This window comes from Narcine bancroftii, chromosome 8, assembly GCF_036971445.1.
Source record: "Narcine bancroftii isolate sNarBan1 chromosome 8, sNarBan1.hap1, whole genome shotgun sequence".
Classification (NCBI taxonomy): domain Eukaryota; kingdom Metazoa; phylum Chordata; class Chondrichthyes; order Torpediniformes; family Narcinidae; genus Narcine; species Narcine bancroftii.
In genome coordinates this window covers 46,326,571-46,347,634 of record NC_091476.1, presented here as the reverse complement: position 1 = coordinate 46,347,634, position 21,064 = coordinate 46,326,571, and the positions used below count along the sequence as shown (strand labels likewise).

The 21,064-nt window shown below is 44.0% G+C and overlaps 2 protein-coding genes across 4 annotated transcripts in view; one reads left to right on the top strand and one right to left on the bottom strand.

The window, feature by feature from the left end:
* The window catches only part of mospd1 (motile sperm domain containing 1), a 42,208-nt gene extending 28,983 nt beyond the window's left edge, over positions 1–13,225 (bottom strand). The window contains exons 1-2 of one of the 3 annotated variants that reach the window (XM_069893570.1): positions 12,682–12,766; positions 8,304–8,364 (exon numbers count right to left, since the gene is read on the bottom strand). The gene's annotated coding sequence lies outside the window, so the exon portion shown is untranslated. Of the gene's footprint in view, positions 1–8,303; positions 8,365–12,681; positions 12,774–13,065 lie in introns of those variants that run through there. The other 2 variants (XM_069893572.1, XM_069893571.1) reach the window with 2 other exon arrangements.
* Positions 12,505–21,064, top strand: part of LOC138740643 (integrator complex subunit 6-like) — a 133,354-nt gene continuing 124,794 nt past the window's right edge. The window contains 2 exon segments of the mRNA XM_069893569.1: positions 12,505–13,900; positions 14,006–14,083. Of these exon segments, the coding sequence (XP_069749670.1) occupies positions 13,790–13,900; positions 14,006–14,083 (189 nt within the window). The 5' untranslated portion in view covers positions 12,505–13,789.

The following is a 21,064-nucleotide window of genomic DNA, read 5'->3' as shown; positions in this document are numbered from 1 at the left end:
TGCTAAGTTCAGCAAATTGGAATGGATCCATGTCGCCTCTCAGGCAGGAACTGATCTGCTTCAACATCAGCTTTTCAAAACACTTCATCACTGTTGATGTGAGTGCCATTGATTGACAGTCATTTAGGCAGGTTATCACTCTTCCTGGGTAGCAGTATGATTGATACCTGTTTGAAACAGGCGGGTACCACGCCCTGCCCAAGTGAGATGTATGGTGAATACATTGGCAAGTTGGCCAGCACAAGTTTTTAAATACTCGGCTGGGTACTCCATCCGCACCAGATGTTTTCCTCGGATTCACTCTCCTGAATGCAGCCCGCATGTCATCATCCTCGGATACGGACAGGAGAGAATCATCATGGGATATGGGAGTGCGCAGTGGTGGCTCCTCCTTGTTATGATAGAATCAGGCGTAGAAGGCAGCATTGAGTTTATCTGGGAAGTGTAGCTTTGGTGTCTCCTACATCAGTGGATTAAGGTTTGTAGCAGGTTATGTCACTTAGACCCAGCCACAGCTGTCGGCAATACGTCTGACATAGTACATCTGACAATTCAGATGATAAAGCCATCTGATTTTTTGAGCCTACTCTGGCATTCACCCAGATGATGGACAATTGTCCCATAAACTGACTCCTGCAACTACATCTCTTCCCAGCAAGTCTGGTATGGATGTAATCCATTTCTCCAGTTTCTCTGCCTCTGCTGAATGTGTTTTCTGTAGCCCCTTTCACACTTGCAAGTGGTGCCAGGAATTAATTGGCCTTCAAAGTGTCTAGTGTGAAAGGAAAATTATCTCAATGCTGGCATCAGATGATGTCATATCACGCTGGGAATTGACAGCCTTGACCTCTAGTACAATCCCTGGCGTCTGAAAACGTCGGCATTGCAATCAGGAAAGTGAAGAATGGGGAATTGCATGGTGGGATTGAAATGACACAAGTTTTTGCATGAGTACAGGAACATGAAAGAAGATTAAAATGAAGGTATAAACTTTGCTGTGGGAAAGTTGCAGAGGAAATAAATAGCAATAATGAAAAAACAATGGCAGACCTGGCCTCCCAGAATCCCTCACAGGGAGGGCAGGTCTGCCATTGTTTTTTGCCATGGTATTTCTATATTGTGCATGATAGCTCTATCTTCCCACGCAGTTTAAATTGTGCACTATTGCTATTTATTGCTCGCACTTTCCCATGGTTCCTTATAAAGGTTTATATAAATGGGCACATCAACAACAGGGGCTGAAGGGCTCATACTGTGCTGTACATAAAGCTTAATTATGTTATAATTAGGCATGATTAATTTTGTTTGAATACAAGATCATAATACATTGACCAGGATTTAGGGCAGGTCCACCATTGCTCAGTGTGTCATGTTGTCACCGGTAGAAGGTAGAACATTCCTAACCCCAGGGATGGATCCTTTCAAGTGTGAAAGCGTTCAGTATCTCAGTTAGGAGTGGTCAAATGTCAAAAGCCAAACCCCCATTCCTATCCCAAGACAATGAATGGCCAATTTAGTGGGACACAAGTGTGAAAGGGGCTAATATGAGGCTTCCATTCCAAGATTTTTTTTTGAATATTTTATAATTCTTCCAAACTCACATAGTTCCAATAACTTACAGTACACCAATTACATTCATCAAGTGTATTTACATTTCTTCTGCTGAGTCTGGTTTTATTCCAACCACCCCCCACAACAAAACAATAACAAAAAAAAACACATTTACCGTTTAAATAAAGAAACTTAACTTGCATGAAAAGGCAAAAATGCTTATTTAACATTAAAAAAAAACAAGACACCACAAACCGAAGACAAAAACAAATTAAAAAGGATAAAGAAAAGAAAAACAAATTAACCACAGGATCTGTCCTCCAGGTCTCTTACATTCATTTCGACTTGGCCTGATTGGAATGGACCCCCCCCCCTGAAAAGGAAGCACAAGTGGGAGGGGGGAGCAGGCAGCGAAGCACCGAGGGGGGGGGAGGGGGGTGGTGGGGGCGCACTATATCCTTGCACCTATGTAATGGAGGATTTTAAGATTTTTCCTTGGATTATAAGTAATTTTATCCAAGGGAATGCAGCTCTGCATTTCCATATATCAACACACAATGCCTAGATGAGAGTCCGACTTCCAGGTAACTGCTCTACACTTCCTGGCCACCACCAATGTGATCAACACAAATTGGATTTGAAATTTGGCATTCCAAGATCTTAAATGTCTCAGATGGATGCAAAGGAAACATTAGCAGGGCCTGCACGGCATCACATTCTATAAGGCGAAACAAGGTAGCATTATTAGCTCCGCTGAACTAGCTAATGCTTTCTACACTCAATTTGAAAGGGAAAACAATGATCCACCCTCACAAGCCCCCATAGCTCCAGCAACTCTGTGCTCATAGTTTCTGTGGCTGACATGATAAGAATCTTCAGGAGGGTGAACCCTCTGAAAACATCTGCCCCAGACAGTGCATCTGGCCACATCCTTAAAACTTGTCCAAACCAACAGGCTGGAGTATTTGCAGTCATTTTTAACTGCTCCCTGCTGTGAATTTCACCGACCAGGATATGGGACTTGCACAGAGTGTACCAAGAAAGTTTGTCTCAGGACTTGATGGTATGTTTCACTGACCAAGACCCCAGAAGTTGCAGATCTGCAAATTGCAAGTTAATAATTGATTGGTTAATTAGCTCATTGGTGACACCCAATAACATAAAGTGAGGGTCAAATACAGCAGCCATCACTGGAGTGGGGAAAAGCAGCCCAGGGGTTGGGACAGTCAGGAGCTCTTCAGAGAGAGATAGGAGCATCAGTAAGAAGATGCTGGTAAGATGAAGTAAGGATTTTGGGTGCAGCTTTGCAGTGAGAAGGTGCTGTATAGGGAGAAGTGTTGTGGCTTAGTTTTGAGAGGTTACTGTAAAAGCAGATAAGGATTCTTTCTTTGTCACTGCACAATGAATGGTGGAAATGGCAGTCAGAGCAGTGAAATGCTCCACTTACAGATGTGAGACATCCAGTATCCCAAATAACTACCCCTGTTAGGGACAGGGAACTAAGTAAACTGTGTGGGAAATGGAACTAGATAAACTGTGTTGGATTTATTGTTGGGGAATGAGATGGGTCAGGTGACAGAGGTATGTGTGGGGGAGCATTTTCGGTCCAGTGATTATAGTGCAATTAGCTTCAAGGTAATATGGAAAAGGATAGGTGTGGGCTCAGAGGAGGTTTTTGAGTGGGGAAAAGCTAGGTTTGAGGAGATGCGAAAGGATTTACAAGGGGTGGATTGGGACAATTTGTTTTCTGGGAAGGATGTAATAGAGAAATGGAGGTCTTTTAAAGGAGAGATTTAAGTGTACAAAATCTTTATATATCTGTTAGGTGGAAAGATAAGGTCAATAGTTTGAGAGTCATGGTTCTCAAAGGATATTGGAAATTTGGTTTGAAAAAGAGGAAGAACTACAATAAATATAAGAAATGGGAAAAAAAAGATGTTTGGGTACTATATTGAACGTAAATATAATCTTAAGAAAGAAACTAGAAAAGCTAAAAGAAGGTATGAGGTGGCTATAGCAAGCAGGGTGAAAATAAATCCAAAGGATTTCTACAAATATGTAAATAGCAAAAGGAAAGTGAGAAATAAATTTGGTCCAACAGAGAATCAGAAAGGACAAATGTGTGTGAAGCCAAAAGAAATGGGGGAGGTCTTGAACAATTTATTTTCCTCAGTATTTACTGAGGAGAAGGATATTGAACTGTGCAGGGTAAAGGAAGTAAAGGGGGGGTATATATGGAGACTATTCTCTTTCTCTTTGGCTTGGCTTCGCGGACGAAGATTTATGGAGGGGGTAAAAAAAGTCCACGTCAGCTGCAGGCTCGTTTGTGGCTGACCAGTCCGATGCGGGACAGGCAGACACGATTGCAGCAGTTGCAAGGGAAAATTGGTTGGTTGGGGTTGGGTGTTGGGTTTTTCCTCCTTTGCCTTTTGTCAGTGAGGTGGGCTCTGCGGTCTTCTTCAAAGGAGGCTGCTGCCCGCCAAACTGTGAGGCGCCAAGATGCACGGTTTGAGGCGTTATCAGCCCACTGGCGGTGGTCAATGTGGCAGGCACCAAGAGATTTCTTTAGGCAGTCCTTGTACCTTTTCTTTGGTGCACCTCTGTCACGGTGGCCAGTGGAGAGCTCGCCATATAATACGATCTTGGGAAGGCGATGGTCCTCCATTCTGGAGACGTGACCCATCCAGCGCAGCTGGATCTTCAGCAGCGTGGACTCGATGCTGTCGACCTCTGCCATCTCGAGTACCTCGACGTTAGGGGTGTGAGCGCTCCAATGGATGTTGAGGATGGAGCGGAGACAACGCTGGTGGAAGCGTTCTAGGAGCCGTAGGTGGTGCCGGTAGAGGACCCATGATTCGGAGCCGAACAGGAGTGTGGGTATGACAACGGCTCTGTATACGCTTATCTTTGTGAGGTTTTTCAGTTGGTTGTTTTTCCAGACTCTTTTGTGTAGTCTTCCAAAGGCGCTATTTGCCTTGGCGAGTCTGTTGTCTATCTCATTGTCGATCCTTGCATCTGATGAAATGGTGCAGCCGAGATAGGTAAACTGGTTGACCGTTTTGAGTTTTGTGTGCCCGATGGAGATGTGGGGGGGCTGGTAGTCATGGTGGGGAGCTGGCTGATGGAGGACCTCAGTTTTCTTCAGGCTGACTTCCAGGCCAAACATTTTGGCAGTTTCCGCAAAGCAGGACGTCAAGCCTTTGTTGACCTCACCAAAGCCTTCGACACCGTGAGCAGGAAAGGGCTTTGGCAAATACTAGAGCGCATCGGATGTCCCCCAAAGTTCCTCAACATGATTATCCAACTGCACGAAAACCAACAAGGTCGGGTCAGATACAGCAATGAGCTCTCTGAACCCTTCTCCATTAACAATGGCGTGAAGCAAGGCTGTGTTCTCGCACCAACCCTCTTTTCAATCTTCTTCAGCATGATGCTGAACCAAGCCATGAAAGACCCCAACAATGAAGACGCTGTTTACATCCGGTACCGCACGGATGGCAGTCTCTTCAATCTGAGGCGCCTGCAAGCTCACACCAAGACACAAGAGAAACTTGTCCGTGAACTACTCTTTGCAGATGATGCCGCTTTAGTTGCCCATTCAGAGCCAGCTCTTCAGCGCTTGATGGAGACTATAGTGATTAAGAAAGAGGTAGACTGGAGCTTTTAAAACATATAAAGATGGATCAGTCTCCAGGTCCTGACAGGATTTTCCCCAGGATCTTGAGATAAGTTAGTGAGGAAATAGTGGAGGCTCTGGCAGTGATTTTTCAAATGTCATTAGAGATGGGTATAGTGCCAGAGGATTGGCATGTTGCGCATGTGGTTCCTTTGTTTAAAAAGGGTTCGAGGAGCAAGCCTAGCAATTATCGGCCTGTAAATTTGACGTCTGTGGTAGGTAAATTGATGGAAAGGATTCTTAGAGATAGTATATGGAGGGACAAGGTCTGATCAGGGACATTCAACACTGATTTGTGCAGGGAAGGTCGTGTTTGACCAATCTTGTTGAATTTTTTGAAGAGGCGACTAGGAATGTTGATGAGGGTAGAGCAGTGGATTTTGTCTATGTGGACTTCAGTAAGGCCTTCGATAAGGTTCTGCATGGGAGGTTAATTAGGAAGGCTAAGTCCTTGGGTATTAATTTGGAGATAGTCAAATGGATTCAACAGTGGCTGGAAGGAAGGTGCCAGAGAGTAGTAGTAGATAATTGTTTGTCAGGATGGAGGCCGGTGACAAGGGTTCCTCAGGGTTCGGTATTGGGACCATTGCTGTTTATCATATATAATGATCTGGAGGATGGGGTGGTAAATTGGATTAGTAAATATGCAGATGATACTAAAATAGGGGGAATTGTGGATGATGAAGAGGGTTTTCAAAGATTGCAGAGGGATTTAAACTGCTTAGAGGAGTGGGCAGAAAGATGGCAGATGGAGTTTAATGCTGATAAGTGTGAGGTGCTTCATTTTGGAAAGAATAATCAAAGAAAGACATATGTGGTAAATGGGAGGGCATTGAAGAATGCAGTGGAGCAGAAAGATCTAGGAATAATGGTGCATTGTTCTCTGAAGGTAGGAGCACATGTGGATAGGGTGGCGAAGAAGGCCTTTAGTATGCTTGCCTATATAAATCAGTGCATAGAATATAGGAGTTGGGAAGTAATGATGAAACTGTACAAGGCATTGGTGAGGCCAAATTTAGAGTACTGTGGGCAGTTGTGGTCACCGATTTATAGGAAGGGTATTAACAAGATAGAGAGAGTGCAGAGAAGAGTTACAAAAATGTTGCCTAGGTTTCAGTATCTGGAATACAAGGAAAGTTTGTGCAAATTAGGTCTTTATTCCTTGGAACGTAGAAGGCTGAGAGGGGATTTAAGATAATGAGAGGGATAGATAGAGTTAATGGGGAAAGGGTTTTCCCATTGAGAGTAGGAGAGATGGATACAAGCGGTCATGGGTTGAAAGTTGACGGGCAAAGGTTTAGGATTAACATGAGGGGGAACTTCTTGACTCAGAGAGTGGTTACTGTGTGGAATGGGCTTCCGGGAAAGGTGGTGGAGGCAGGGTTAATTTTGTAATTTAAGAAAGAGTTGGTTAAGTATATGGATGGGAGAGGGATGGAGGGATATGGGCAGAGTGCTGGTAAGTGGGATTAGAGGAGGGTACTTGGATCAGTGCGGACTAGAAGGGCCAAATTGGCCTGTTTCTGTGCAGTTATTGTTATAAACTCTGGATCATTTGGGAAGCAGAGGGGTTAATAGAGAGGAGTTATTGGAGGGCAGTCACACAGGATGTGGCAGGCAGGTAGTTGGATAAGTGTCAGGAGAGGGAAAGGGAATAGGCAGTGGGTGCATAGTATTCTGGTGCTTGCTAATCCTGTCCTGGAAAAAGCTGCTAACCATGCCTCTCATAATCTTGTAGACTGTTATTAAGTCGCCTCTCATCCTTTGCTTTAAAGAGAAAAGCCTCAGCTTTGCTAACCCTGACTCAAGACATATGTTCCAATTTAGACAACATCCTGGTAAATCTCCTGTGGCTATTCCCCTCAATAATGAATATTATTATCCAACCATTGACCAGGTACTCTGCCTTCAAGTTTGACCTGCCAAAATACAGCACCTCTCATCTATTCTGCCACTTTTCCAACCAGCTCTATATCCTGTTGTAACCTACGACAGCCTTCAACACCATTCACGCTTCCAGCCTTCTTATCAACAGCAAATTTACTGACCCATCCCTCTACTTCTTTGTCCATGTCATTTTTGTATATATATTAAAAAATCACAAGGAACAGGGGGTCCCAGAACAGATCCCTATGGAACCTTGATAGCTCAGTCTTGTAAATCAGGAGTTGCGAGTTCAATCCTCTCTGGGGCCTAATTTTTGTGAGGGGCGCTGGACAAAAGTAGCAACTGTCTTCCTTATGGTATACAAATTTAAAGAATTTCATGTATGTTATATTCTATAAAAAAATAGTATTACATGACAATAATGGAACCTTTACCTTTAACTCCACTAGCCACTAACCTCCAGGCAGAATACTTTCCACTACTACTCTCTGCTTTCTATAGGCAAGCAAATCCTGTAGCGACACACCAAGGTTCCATGGATCCCACACCTCATGACTATCTGATCATGTACCCCACTGGGGACCTTGTCACATGCTTTATCAAAATCCATTTATGCCACATTTACTTTCATCAATTTCCTTTTTCAGTTCCTGAAAAATCTCAGTTAAGCTTGTGAAGCACAACTCTCCTTTCACAAAGCCATGCTATCCCTGAGAAAACGGTACTTTTCTAAATGTTCATAAATCCTGTCGTTACGAATCCTCTCCACTAGTTTGCTGACCACTGATCTAAGATTCACTGATATATCAATCCCTTGGTTCTCACCATTACTATTTTTAAACAAAGGGACCATATTTGTCATTCTCCAATCCTCTGGCACCTCCCCTGTGGTCAAGAAGGATGCAAAGATTATTGCCAGAGTCCCAGCAATATCTTCCCTCCCTTCCCATAGCAACCTGGTATATCTCATCTGGTCCTGGAGACTTATCATTCCTTATGTTTTGAAGAAGATCCAGCATTTCCTCTTTCTTAATCTCAACATGATCCAGCATATAAATTTGTTCTATTCTGACCTCACCTTGACCAAGGTAATTTTCTCTGGTGAATACTGAAGGCATTCAATTAGTAACTCCCCAACCTCCTCTGCCTCCAGGCACACATTGGCTCCTTTATTCTTAAGTGGCCCTACCTTCACTCTCGTCATCCTTTTCTTCACGTAAGCATAGAACGCCTTAGGCTTTTCCTTAATCCTATGAGGAAGGGAAAGGTTAGATTGATCATGGAGTAGATTTGTATGGGTTTACACATCATTGTGAGCTAAAAGGCCCATATTGTGCTGGACAGTTCTATACTGGAGTCTGAGGTCCCCACATCCTTCAATCAAACATCCAATTCATCAGTGCCCAAAAAAAAAGCAAGATGACTTGCCTAAACCACTATCAGTGGTGGTGTTACATCTACTATGAAGTGCTTTGAGAGGTTGGTAATGGAGCAAATCAACTCCTGTCTCAGGAAGGAAATAGACCCACTTGAATTTGCCTGTCATCACAGCAGGTCAACAGCAGATGCTATCTCATTGGCACTCTACTCTCTGTTATAATCTGGATAATCAACTTCAGGTCAGCCTTCATTGCCATTATTCCCTCAGTGCTGGTCAACAAGCTCCATATCCTGGGCCTCTGCACCCCACTCTGCAACTGGATACTTGACTTCCTCATCAGAAGACCATAGTCATTGGAAACAATGTCTTCTCCTCTCTGACAATGAACACAGATGCACCTCAAGGATGCATGCTTAGCCCACTGCTCTATTTGCTCTACCCCCATGACTGTGAGGTTAGGCATCATTATAATGTAATCTACAAATTTGGCAATGACATCAGAATCACAAATGGCAACAAGGAAATGTACAGGAGGGAGATAATCAGTTAGTTGAGTGTATCTCACGAACAACCTTGCACTCAAAATTAGTAAAACCAAGGAGATGAATGTGGACTTCAGGAGAAGTCAGGAAAACACGAACCAGACTCTCCCTTCATAATTTTATCTTTCTCCAAGATCTCTCTTTCTTCTGAATTCCAATGAGCACAGTCCCAGGTGACCATCTCCACCTCAAGCCAGTATATCTTTTCCCAAGAAAGTACAAGACTCCAGGTGTGGTCTCACCAGTATCCTTTACAGCAGAACTTTTCCACTCTTAAATTCAATCATTTCCAGCAATGAAGGCCAACATTCCATTTGCTTTCTGTTTACCTGTTGCACAAGTAATCAGACTTTTATATTTTTCATGCTCAAGCAGCCCTCTGCACAGCATGCTGCAATCTTTCACTATTTAAATCAGTGGTTCCCAAATATTTTTGGGCTGCTGCCTCCCTGGGCTCCAGACAACATCCTGAGCACCCCCCCATATAACAGCATTGAACGAGGTGGGGAGGGTGGTGGCGGCGATAAGCAGGGAGCAGGTTAGTGATGTGCTGAACGGGTGGTATTTAGTGGTGGCGCTAAGTGGGGGAAGTGGATTAGTGGCAGCGCTGAGTGGGGCACGGATTAGTGGTGGCACCGAGGGCAAATTGGTGGCAGCGCTGAGTGGAGGTTAGTGACGCCACTGCAACAAGGCGGCCACCAAGACCAGCTCTTGCGAGAACACCTTGTCGCCGTTTATTTTGCTCACTATTGCTACCCTGAGTCTGGCCAGAAAATTACTGCACTGGTGTCTTCATTAAACTTTGCAGCAGATTGAATAATAACAAGACTGAAAGCTCAGAGCACCCCCTTTTTCCTCACTGCCCCCTTTTCCCTCATCACCCCCTTGAATCTATACATCACCCAAAGAGGGAGTGGCAGCACCTACTTTGGGAATCACTAAATTATCTGATCTATTTTACCTCCCAACATGGATGACCTCTCATTTACCAATATTGTGCCCCAACTGCCAGATCCTTGCCTACTTTAACCTATTCAAATCTCTCTGCAGACATTGCACAATTTGCTTGTTCACGCAGTTTAGTGTCATCAGCAAATGCTGTATTCAGTTCCCCTCTTCTAAATCATTAATGTATATCATGAATAGTGGGCCCAACACTGACCACTGCGGCACTCTACTCACCACTGCCTACCAGAGAAACATTCATTTGTCCCAAATCTCTGCCTTCTAATAAGTTAACTGATCATCTATCCATGCTAATATCCCCAACTATACTCATCATTATCTTGTGTTCAAGTCTTTTATATGGTGCCTTATTGAACGCCTTCTGGAAATCAAAGTATAAAACATCCACCTATTCAACACTTTCCACTATGCTTAGTTATAACCCAAACACCAGTAAATTTGTTAAATAGTACCGGCCCTTACTGATTCAAGTTTGACTGATGGGACAAATTATATCCAGTGTCTTGCTATTTTTTTTCTTGATGATACCTTCAAGCACTTTCCTGACTGTCTATGTTAAGCTCACTATCTGAATCTGCCTTTTGCCTACATACTTTCTAAAAAAAAAAGCTGTGTGGCATTTGCTGTCTTCCAATCTACTGGGACCTGTTGAGAGAATTTTGGTAAATTATCACAAATGCTTCTACTATAACTTCTACCATTTCTTTCAGTATCCTGGGATGCATTCCAAAAGGATCAGGAGATCTGTCCAACTTTAGATACACTAGTTTACTCAGAACCACTTCATATTCCAGCTAGAATATAATGTGGGAAAAATAAATCGCATGCAGAAAAAAATCATGTCCAGGATAGCAAATAAACAGAAATGCACAGTATGTTTTTAATGAGAGATCAAAAGAAGTTGTGATCAAAGAGGCATAGGTATTCTTGTAAATTAAATCAATGAGGTTAGCTTGCAGGTCTGGCAAACAGTCAGAAAAGCAAATAGTACCTTATCCTTTTAATGAATGTCAATTTGGGTATGAGACATCAGCCCCAACTAAAAAAGGCCCTGGTGAGATTAAAAGTATAATTTGTTTACTGATTGGAACTCCCAAACTCAAGGATAGATATGCTTAATAATGGAGTGAATTACAGTCATAGAGTTGCAACAAAGTTTCACTGGACTGATGATAATAATTTGCAAATGATGGAAACTGGAGATAAAACCAGAAACACTGAGTAGACCTGGCAGCATCTATGAAAAGAGAAACTTGACATTTCTGGCCCAGAACCTTTGTCGGATATGTTTTTATTTCGGTTCAACAAAATCTGCGGGAGGAACTCAATAGATCCAGCAGCATCAGTGGATGAAAAAGTGTGGTCAATGTTTTTATTTCACCCGAGTGATTCCTGGTAATATTCTGTTTTAGCTAGGATGTTTATATCCCCAATATAGGTCTTAAAAATTGACCAGAAATGTACAGGTAAAATGTTCTCTTGAATGCACTTAAAAATCTCCCTCCTCTTTGATTCTTTTAATACTAACCTTGTTTTTGTATGGATAATTGAAGTAGCCTGTTATTGATGTAGCAGCTATCTCAATAACGCGGTATTTCAACTATCCATGCATAGACGAAGTGGTAGCTCTTAAACATCTATACTTAACCTGCAAATTTCCACCACCCCTTCTGGCCACAAACTGGCATTTAAAAATATTCTCAGCAGTGCAATGGCACACATTGTTTCCTAACTTTAAAGGAAGGTCTGTCCGGGACTAACCCAAAATTCCTCTCACCAGCACTCCTCAGTTCCCTCAGTCAATCAATGGCTCTGTGGATATCCCTGAATACTTGTGAAGTAAAATAGGAAAACTTGCAGACACGTGGTTGAAGTAAAAACAATGCTGGAGAAACTTAGTAGGTCAAGCAATGTACTTTATATAGCAAAGATAAAGAAACATAGCCAACGTTTAAGGCTTGCACCCTTCATCATTAGTCAGAGATGTTTCACATAAACTTGCTTCATCTTCATGTTGTGAGGATATGGTGATTCCTCCATAGCTATTTACCTCCAACTTTCACGTATGTCTCTGCATGCATAGTAAACCTACCTTAGGCGTTTAATACTCTATAAAACGACAACAGTTCTTGATCTAACATCATCGACATTTACCCCAACATCAAAATCCCAAGGGGTCACCCGTAACCAGTGGAGCTACAACACAAATATCATGCCCACAAGGACAGATCAGCGCCGAGGTGTTCTGCCTAAAGCCACTCGCTTCCTGAGAGTCAGTCATTCTACCATTAACAAGACAAAAGAGAGCCGTGTGATGGAACGAGAAGATTGCAGCTTCAACAACTCTCAAGCTCGTCTCCATCGAAAACAAATAGTGGACGATGCTGCCTGCACCATCCGTAAAACAAAGTCTCGGTATAAAACTTCCACAAAATGCTGAAAAGCTGCAAGAACTGAGCAACCCAATGACGACATTCCGTGCTGTGGTTCAACACCTCCCAGCGAATTCCGTGGGAACAGGCATTGTCGGTAGGCCGGTCGGAAGGAGCGCCGCTGCCGAGAGCATATTGTCCCCGGGGCGACGCCTGCATATTTACTGACGCCGCCTCCTGCAGATTGTGATCCTGATCCCGTTCGCCTTTACCCACCCGCCAGGACACCGACCGGCGTCTCCTTACCTGCTTCGCCACCGATTCCGCAACGCTGCTGAGCGCGCGGGCCGCTGGGATACTGGAAGACCGCGTTCCTCCCAGAGCTGACGTCAAACGGGCGACGACCCGCCGCTCGGGAAGGGAACGGGGAGATGGGGTGAAAGAGTCTAGCAAGCAGCCGTGAAGTGGGAATGATCTGGGCAGCTCTTTAAATGAAAGGGGGGAGGCTCCCTCGAAGAAAATGTACTTGATGGGCGCATCACACTCCAGTGGTCAAGATCCGAAAAAGTTTACAGGAGGTCGTGGGCTCCATCCACATTTCTTACTGCTTAGGAAAGACGGCCAACACACGGACACACCCCAAGTACACCTCTCTTCGGGAAAAAATCTCAAGAGTTTAAAAGTACACACCTACAGGCTTAAATTACTATTTTCCTGCAGCCACCAGGCTCCTGAGTGAACCTCAACTATTCTCTCATGCTGCTCTTGCTTGGTACTAATTGATCTTCCTTTTCATTGTAATCTGAAACTCTGTAAATTGTGCTCTCTCCATGGCTGTATGAATCTGAGCGACAACTCATTACGTTTCTTGCTGGGTGAGTATTTTTGATAAACTAAATTTAAAACAAAAAGCCTTGATGAAGGGCTCAAGCCTGAAACGTTGGTGATGTACCTTTGCTACATAAAGGCACTGATTGACCTGCTGAGTTTCTCCAGCATTTGTGTGTGTGTGTTGTTTTTTTCTTAACCACTGTGTCAACAAAATCCTGTGTTTTGCCCCTTAAAACAAAGAGCCTTCAGATGCTGGAATAGGGAGCAAAAACAAACTGCTGAAGAACTCAAAGGTTCATGCCGAGACAGGATTTCGACCCCAAACTTAAATCATATCTTTAAAATTTACTGCGTCATCTAAGAAAATGCAGATTTTCTGCTTGGTTTTGACTTTGAGATACGTAGGGGATGAGAAAACTACAACGACCAGAATCCCCGGCACCTCGCACGTGCGCATTACCAGCCAATAGGAGGGCACCGGGCCACGTGACCAAGCGTCCCTCTGCCCTCCCATTGTCGTGAGCGCATCGCTCACAGGCCTCGTGGGTTCGGCGTTCGTTCGAGCCGCGGTGGCGGAGGGAAGATGCCAATCCTGCTCTTCCTCATCGATACGTCGGCGTCTATGAACCAGCGCTCGTACCTGGGCACCACCTACCTGGACATCGCCAAAGGCGCTGTCGAGCTTTTCATGAAGGTAGGTTAATAAAAAAAGTAAATTTTAAAAAAATAACCGCCGGGACGACTCGCCTGCGGGCCTCGAGCGGTCGCCGTCCTCACGCTGCGCTCTCTCTCCCCCTAGTTGCGGGCCCGCGACCCGGCCAGTCGGGGCGACAGGTACATGTTGGTGACGTTTGACGAGGCACCCTGCGGTATCAAGGTGAGGATTTCCGATGGCATCATCCCGCCTGGAACAAGGTCTGGGGTGGGGGGGGAGTCCTGCCGCGGTGAGGGGTGGGGTGGGGTGGGGGTGGGGTGGGGGGGGGGGGTGGGGTGGGGTGGGGGGGGTGGGGGACTGGGTGCGAAGTGTTGCCAGGAAAGGGATGAAGAAGGGAGTCCGGGGTGGTGTGGACCTGTGTCAGCGAATTGGCTGGGGTACCATGCTTGAGAGTCGGGTTGAGTGGCGGTGGACTCCGGTCTGATGTTCTGTGCCCTGGATGGAAAAAGGGGAAAGGAGGCTGAGCTGGTTTGAGGGAGAGAAAAGGCAGGTGCTGAGAGTGTCAACCGTTGGCGTTGAACATTCAGGATGGTTATTTGATCTCATTGAGGAAAATCACTGCCAGGCAGTGTGTTTTCAAACTCTTAATTGCCTCTCCTGAGCCCTCATGAACATAGAAGCAAAAATAAGTCATCTGCTCCAAAGTTCTTTATCTGCTGTTACTCAGATCATGGGCATTTTCTTGAACTGTTGTAAACCAAACAATATCTTTTCAATAAGACATGAGCAGAATTGGGCTATTCAGCCCATTGGGTCTGCTCTGCTATTAAAAATCATGGCTGGTGTAATTTTCCTTTCAACCCCATTATTATGCCTTCTCCCCAAAACCTATGCCTCTCTTGCTAATCAAGAACTTAACAACTTCTGCTTTACATTACATATACCTCCACAGCATGTGACATTGAATTCCACAGATTTAAAACCCTCTAATTTCTCTTCATCTCTGTTATAAATGGACGTCCATTGATTCTGAGGCTGTTCACTTTGGTGGTATAGTTGCTCCCACTACTGAAAGAGAAGATGTTTTCAGTAGTGGGAGCAACTCATTCACCAACAGTGTTCAGCCCTTCCAGAATCCAACCTGGTAATCCCTTACTAACCACTGAGCACAGGTCACTGGTCTGGACCTTTCAATATTTGGAATGTTTTAATGAGATTCCCTCCTCCCCACCACTTTCCAACATTCATTGAGTATTAGTCCAGAGTTGTCAGATGGACATAAGTAAACCCTCTCATCCTGGAATCATTTTCATAAACTCTTCTCAACCCTCTCCAACTCTGGCATATCCTTCCTCAGATGTGGGGCACAAAACTTCGCAATACTCCAAATGTAATCTGACCAATATCCTGAAAATCCTCAGCATTACAGTTTGCATTTATTCTCATGCTCCAAAAATAAATGTTATTTGCCTTCATTCCTCCTGACTCCACTTCCAAGTTAACCTTTAGGGAATCCTGCACTAGGATTCCTAAGTCCCTTTGGACCTCTGCTTTCTGAATTCTCTCCCCATTTAGAAAATAATTACTTTATTCCTTTCACCAAACTGTATAGCCATACACTTTCCCACACTGGATTCCATCTGCCACTTTTCCCATTCTCCCAATCTATCCAAGTTCCTCTGCAAACTCCCTACTTTCTCAATGCTATCTGCTCCTTCATATATCTTTGTATCATGACCACAAAACTATCATTTTCATCATCTACATCATTTATATACAACGTGAAAAGTAGCAGACCCAACACTGACCCCTGTGGAATGTCACTAGTCATCGACAACCAGTTAGAAAAAGCTTCCTTTATTCCCAATTTTGCCTTGTATTAGCCAGCCATTCTTTTATCCATGCTGGTATCTTTTGCATAATGTTACCAACTCCTATCTTGTTTAGCAGCCTCGTGTGACAACTTGTCAAAGGCCTTTTGAAAATCTAAATAAACATTCACCTATTCTTTTGTCCAGCTTGTTTTCTTTCTAAAATTAAAAATAATTTAGACATTCGACACGGTAACTGGTCTACGAGCCCATGCAGCCTAAATACACTCAATTAACATACAACCTCCATATGAATTGAAGGGTGGCAGGAAACTGGAGCACGCAGAGGAAACCCACACAGACATGGGAAGAAAGTACAATCTCCTTACAGACAGCGCCGGATTTTAAACTAGGTTGTTGGTGCTGTAATAGCGTTGTGTTAAACATGCCACCCTCTATGCGAACTGCATCAAAATTAAGAGTGAGATGACTGGTACAGTACAACTTCACTATATCTCATGCTGCAGAAATTGGTCTGAAGTTTGTGGTTTACTTTTATTCAGTGTTTCAAGTGTGGTAAAGAGACAGGAACCTTTGTGCACTTGGTCATGCTCCAAAGTGAGGCTCTTTTGGGTAGAGATAGGCCAAGCCCTAGAGAAAAACATAGGTAAAGAGTTCCCACAGGACCCAGAGTTATTCCAGTTGGGAAATATTATGGACATAAGACTTAAAATGAAACTGTCCAAATTTCAAATCTAATTTGTATTGATCACTCTGGTGGTGACCAGGAAGTACATAGCGGTTATCTGGAAGTCAGACTCTCATTTGGACATTGTGTGTTGGAATATTGAAATGCAGAGCTGTGTTCCCTTGAAGAAAGTTATTTATAACCTAAGGAAAAAATAAGAAACCTTTCTTAAAATCTGGCAACCCTACCTGCGTTACATAGGCACAAGGACAAGGTGTGGTCCCCTGTGCTTCACTGCCTGCCCCCCCTCCCTCCTTTGTGGGGACGATGGGGGAGTCCATTCTAACCAGGTCAATGAGATGAATGTAAAACACCTGAAGGATGGACGTTGAGATCCAGCAGACCTTGTGGTTAATTTGTTTTTGTCTTCGGTTAGTGGTGTCTTTTTTTAATGTTAAATAAGCATTTTTGCCTTTTCATGTGTTACGTTTGTTTATTTAAATGGTAAATGTGTTTTTTTTGTTGGGGGGGGTAGGAGGGATAAAACCAGACTCAATAGAAGAATTGAAAATATATTTGATGAATGTAATTGTTGTATTGTGAATTAATGGAACTGTTTGAATTTGGAAAAATTATAAATAAAAACTTTTTAAAAAAAAAAGTGGGACAGTGTTGCAGCAGAGTTGTTACCTTAGCTCTAGTAATCCATGTTCGTTTCTGACCTCTCTTACCTGTGTAAAGTTTGCACATTATTTCTGCAACTGTGTGGATTCCTTTGGGGGCCCTTGAGGTTTCTTGCCACATCCCAAAGACTTGCAGCAAATAAAAGAGAATGCTGGAAAAACTCTGCCTGACCTGCTGAATGTTTTTGGCAGTCTGCTTTCATTTCAGATTTCTAGCAGTTTTTTTAATTACTGAAGATTGTGAATTGGTGGGTTGATTTACCATTGTGAATTGTCCCTATTTTGTAGGTGTGTTGTATATCTGGAGGAAGTGTATGGAGAAAACAAGAACAGTACCTAGAAATATTAGGGGATTGGGAATGCTCTGTGAACTGGCATCGATATGAATGGCCAAGATGATTGCTACCTGTGTTGTAAGGAATTGTGCAAATACCTCAAGGATAGAATTCCAAAGGTTGGGTATAGAAATTTCTTCTGGTCCAACATGAATGATTGTTTCTTTTCTGTGTGAAGTTGGACACCAGCCTTATAAAATATTATCCCTGTTTCTGCTCTTGAAATTGAATGTTTCAAAGGACATCACCTAATTGCACATGTTAATTGTCAATAAATTGTATATGGGCAAACAGAATACTGGGAACATTGAATTCTTCAGATTTATTGTCAGAATACATACACAACATCACATACAACCCTGAGATTTCTTTTCAAGCAAAAAATAAACTACACTGCGTAAACATGTAAATAAAGAACTGTAAACAGGTAATGAGTGTAAACAAACTGCAGTATAGAGAGATTGAAAAGAAAATCAATAAAATGCCAAGTAAGAGTTCTTAAATAAGTCTCTGAGTTTGAGGAGTCTTGATGGTGGAGGGGCAGCAGTTATTCCTGAACCTGGTGGTGCAAGTCTTGAGGCACCTATATCTCTTTCCTAATGGCAGCAGTGAGAATAGAGCTTCTGCTGAGTAGTGTGGGTCTTTGATGATTGCTGCTGCTCTCTGAGGCAGTGTTCCCTGTAGATATACTCAGTAATGGGGAGGGTTTTGCCTGTGGTGTCCTGGGCTGTGTCCACTCCCTTTTGAAGGGCTTTTCACTCAGGGGTTCTGGTGTTCCCATTCCAGACCATGATGCAGCCAGTCAGCACACTTTCTTAATCTGTTTACATTAAAAAAATTGTTAATTTACTCTGTCAATATGAATGACCCTGTGTTTTCCACATTATTTGGCATCTGCCTTATTTACACTGATTTACTTAAGTCCTTGATGTCCATGCCATTCATTTTGCCATGTTAACACTTCTTGTCTGAAACCCTTCATCAATCAACATCTGCAGTTCTTTTAATTTTCACTTCCATGCATCTTGCTGTTTTTGTTCAGTGACTGTTGTCCTCGATGCCCAGATTCCTTTGTACTCTATATTCTAGATTGTGGTTTAATTGTTTTGTGGTGGGTCACCACTGTAGCGAACACAAAAGATGCTGATGGTTTAATGGCATTCTTAGAGTTATTTAAATATCTGAGATTCTTGCGCTCCCTGAGTCACGTGGCTCCTGGAAATGGTGTGGCTCCCAGAAGCCTTAGCGTTATTAGTCCTCGGGAAACTCCCAGGAACTCCTGGGACTGTGGAGACAAGCGACTCTGAAACTCTGGTGGCACGGTCTGCCACATGACCCCCCCCCCCAAAAAAAAAGAACTGGAGAGAGGAGTTGATGTCCCAATCCTGTTACCATGCGTAGCATTAGCCGATGGGCACCCTCCTGCGCTGGGATCATGCCACCTGTACTGGCTGATCTAGGTCCACATGGTGGCTTAAGGTGATCTACCAAAACTATTTCTTGCCACCAGTGTCTATTACAAACATGGAGCAGTCATTCCGTAGCACCTTGAAAGGACCGTCATATGGCCATTGCAACAGTGTCCTGTGCGCATTGCCTGTGCAGGAACACATAAATGCAATCCTTGAGTTCAGGTGAAATATATGAATGCATAGACCCATGCCAGGTGGTTGAGATAGGTGCCAGTGTACTCACCTTCTCTCTCAAGCATGTGAATACCAAAGTGGGAGATTCCTGCTGCCCACATGCTGTTGGAATGAAAGGACCATTAGGGAGGCTCCATGCACTAATTCTGCAGAGGACATAACCAGATCCTCCTTTGGTGTGGTACTGATATCTAAAAGTGCCCAAGACAATTCATCTATCCATTCTGGTCCTTTAAGACGTGCCATGAGAGCTATTTTCATAAGACTGAAAATGTTCTATTAAGCCATTGGACTGGGGGTGATAGGCTGTCAACTGATGAAGCTGTGTGCCCAGCAACTGTGCAATTGTGGACCATAATCCAGACATAAACTGAGCTCCTCCATCAGAGCAGATATACATGGGTAGTCCGAAATGCGGTATCCAATTGACAGAGGGCTCTTGCACATGCTGAGGCAGAGGTGTCAGAGAATGGGATAACCTCTGGCCATCTTGTGAACTTGTCTACTACCATGAGGTGAGTAGCGCACCTGGACGGGGGTAACGAGCCAATGATATCTATGTGGATGTGATCAAACCTGCCCTGCGTGGGTGAAAAAGCCTGTAGTGGGGCTTTGGTGTGGCGCTGAACTTTCAAGGTCTGACACTGGATGAATGTCCTTGTCCAAGTGCCGACTTGCATGCGCAGGCCGTGCCACATGAATTGGTCTACCATGACCCTTGTTGTCATCCAAATCAAAGGGTGAGCCAAACACAGCAGGTACAATGGGCCTCGGTTGGCTGAACCAAAATGTATGTCTTCTAATTTCAGTCCCAAGATGGCAGTGCGATATGTGGCCATCTCATCTTCCTTTGACTGCTGCCAAAGCCGTGTAGTCTATTCCAGGAGCAGGCGAATGGACGGAAGCGATGGCAGTGTGGTATAGCGTGTCGGTGACTAGATTGCTCTTCCCCACGATGTGTTTTATCGTAGTTGTAAACTCATTGTCTACCTGTCCCGCATCGGACTTGTCAGCCACAAACGAGCCTGCAGCTGACGTGGACATTTACCCCCTCCATAAATCTTCGTCCGCGAAGCCAAGCCAAAGAAGAGAAACTCTGAAATGTAGAAGAGTTATCGTTGTGCCAACCACGGATCTGACATTTTGGAAAATATGAGGTCAATGGCTTGTGATCCATGTAGACCATGAACACTACCCTCTAGGAAATAGCGAATGCCAAGAAGAGGGCAAGGAGCTCCCTGTCAGAAGCACTATACTTTTCTTCTAGTGGTATCAAATGACAACCAAAGAAAGATGGGGGTCACCGCCTACTGCATTGCCTGAAGCTGCCATCATCAGAGCCCTTGGGAAATCATCCTACGGGTGCACAAGCATAGAACTCTTGCAGGCCCTTGATGGTGGAGGGTCTTGGAAATTTGCAGATGGCCTTGACCTTGGAAGGTAGTGGAACCACTCCGTGCTGTTTGATGCAGTGGCTGAGGAAATCGATTAATGCAATGCCAAACTGGCATTTGGCCTGGTTGATTGCTAACCTGTATTCATCTAGCCGTTGATGGAGATGGGCCTGGTGCTGCTGCTGTGAGTGGCTGGCAATCAGGATGTCGTCCAAATAAATGAATATGAGATCCAGGCTCCAGATCACTATGTCCATTAGGCATTAAAAAGTCTGGGCCGTGCTTTTTAAACCAAAGGGCATGCAGAGGAATTCAAATAGCCCAAAAGGGGTAATTAAGGCACTTAGGAAGTCATCCTGATGAACTGGGATCTGATGGTACCTGTGCACCAGGTCGATTTTGTAGAAAATCTTAGCGCCATGAAGGATCACAGAGAAATTCTGTATATGGGGAACTGGGTAGTGATCTGCTATAGTGATGACATTCAGACGCCGATAGTCCCCACAAGGTCTCCACCCTCCAGAAGCCTTGGGTACCATATACAGCAGCGATACCCAAAGGCTGTCAGAGCGAACAATCCCCACTTCCTCTATGCGTCGGAATTCATCAATTGCAGTTTATCTGGAGGCAGCCTGTGTGCTTATGC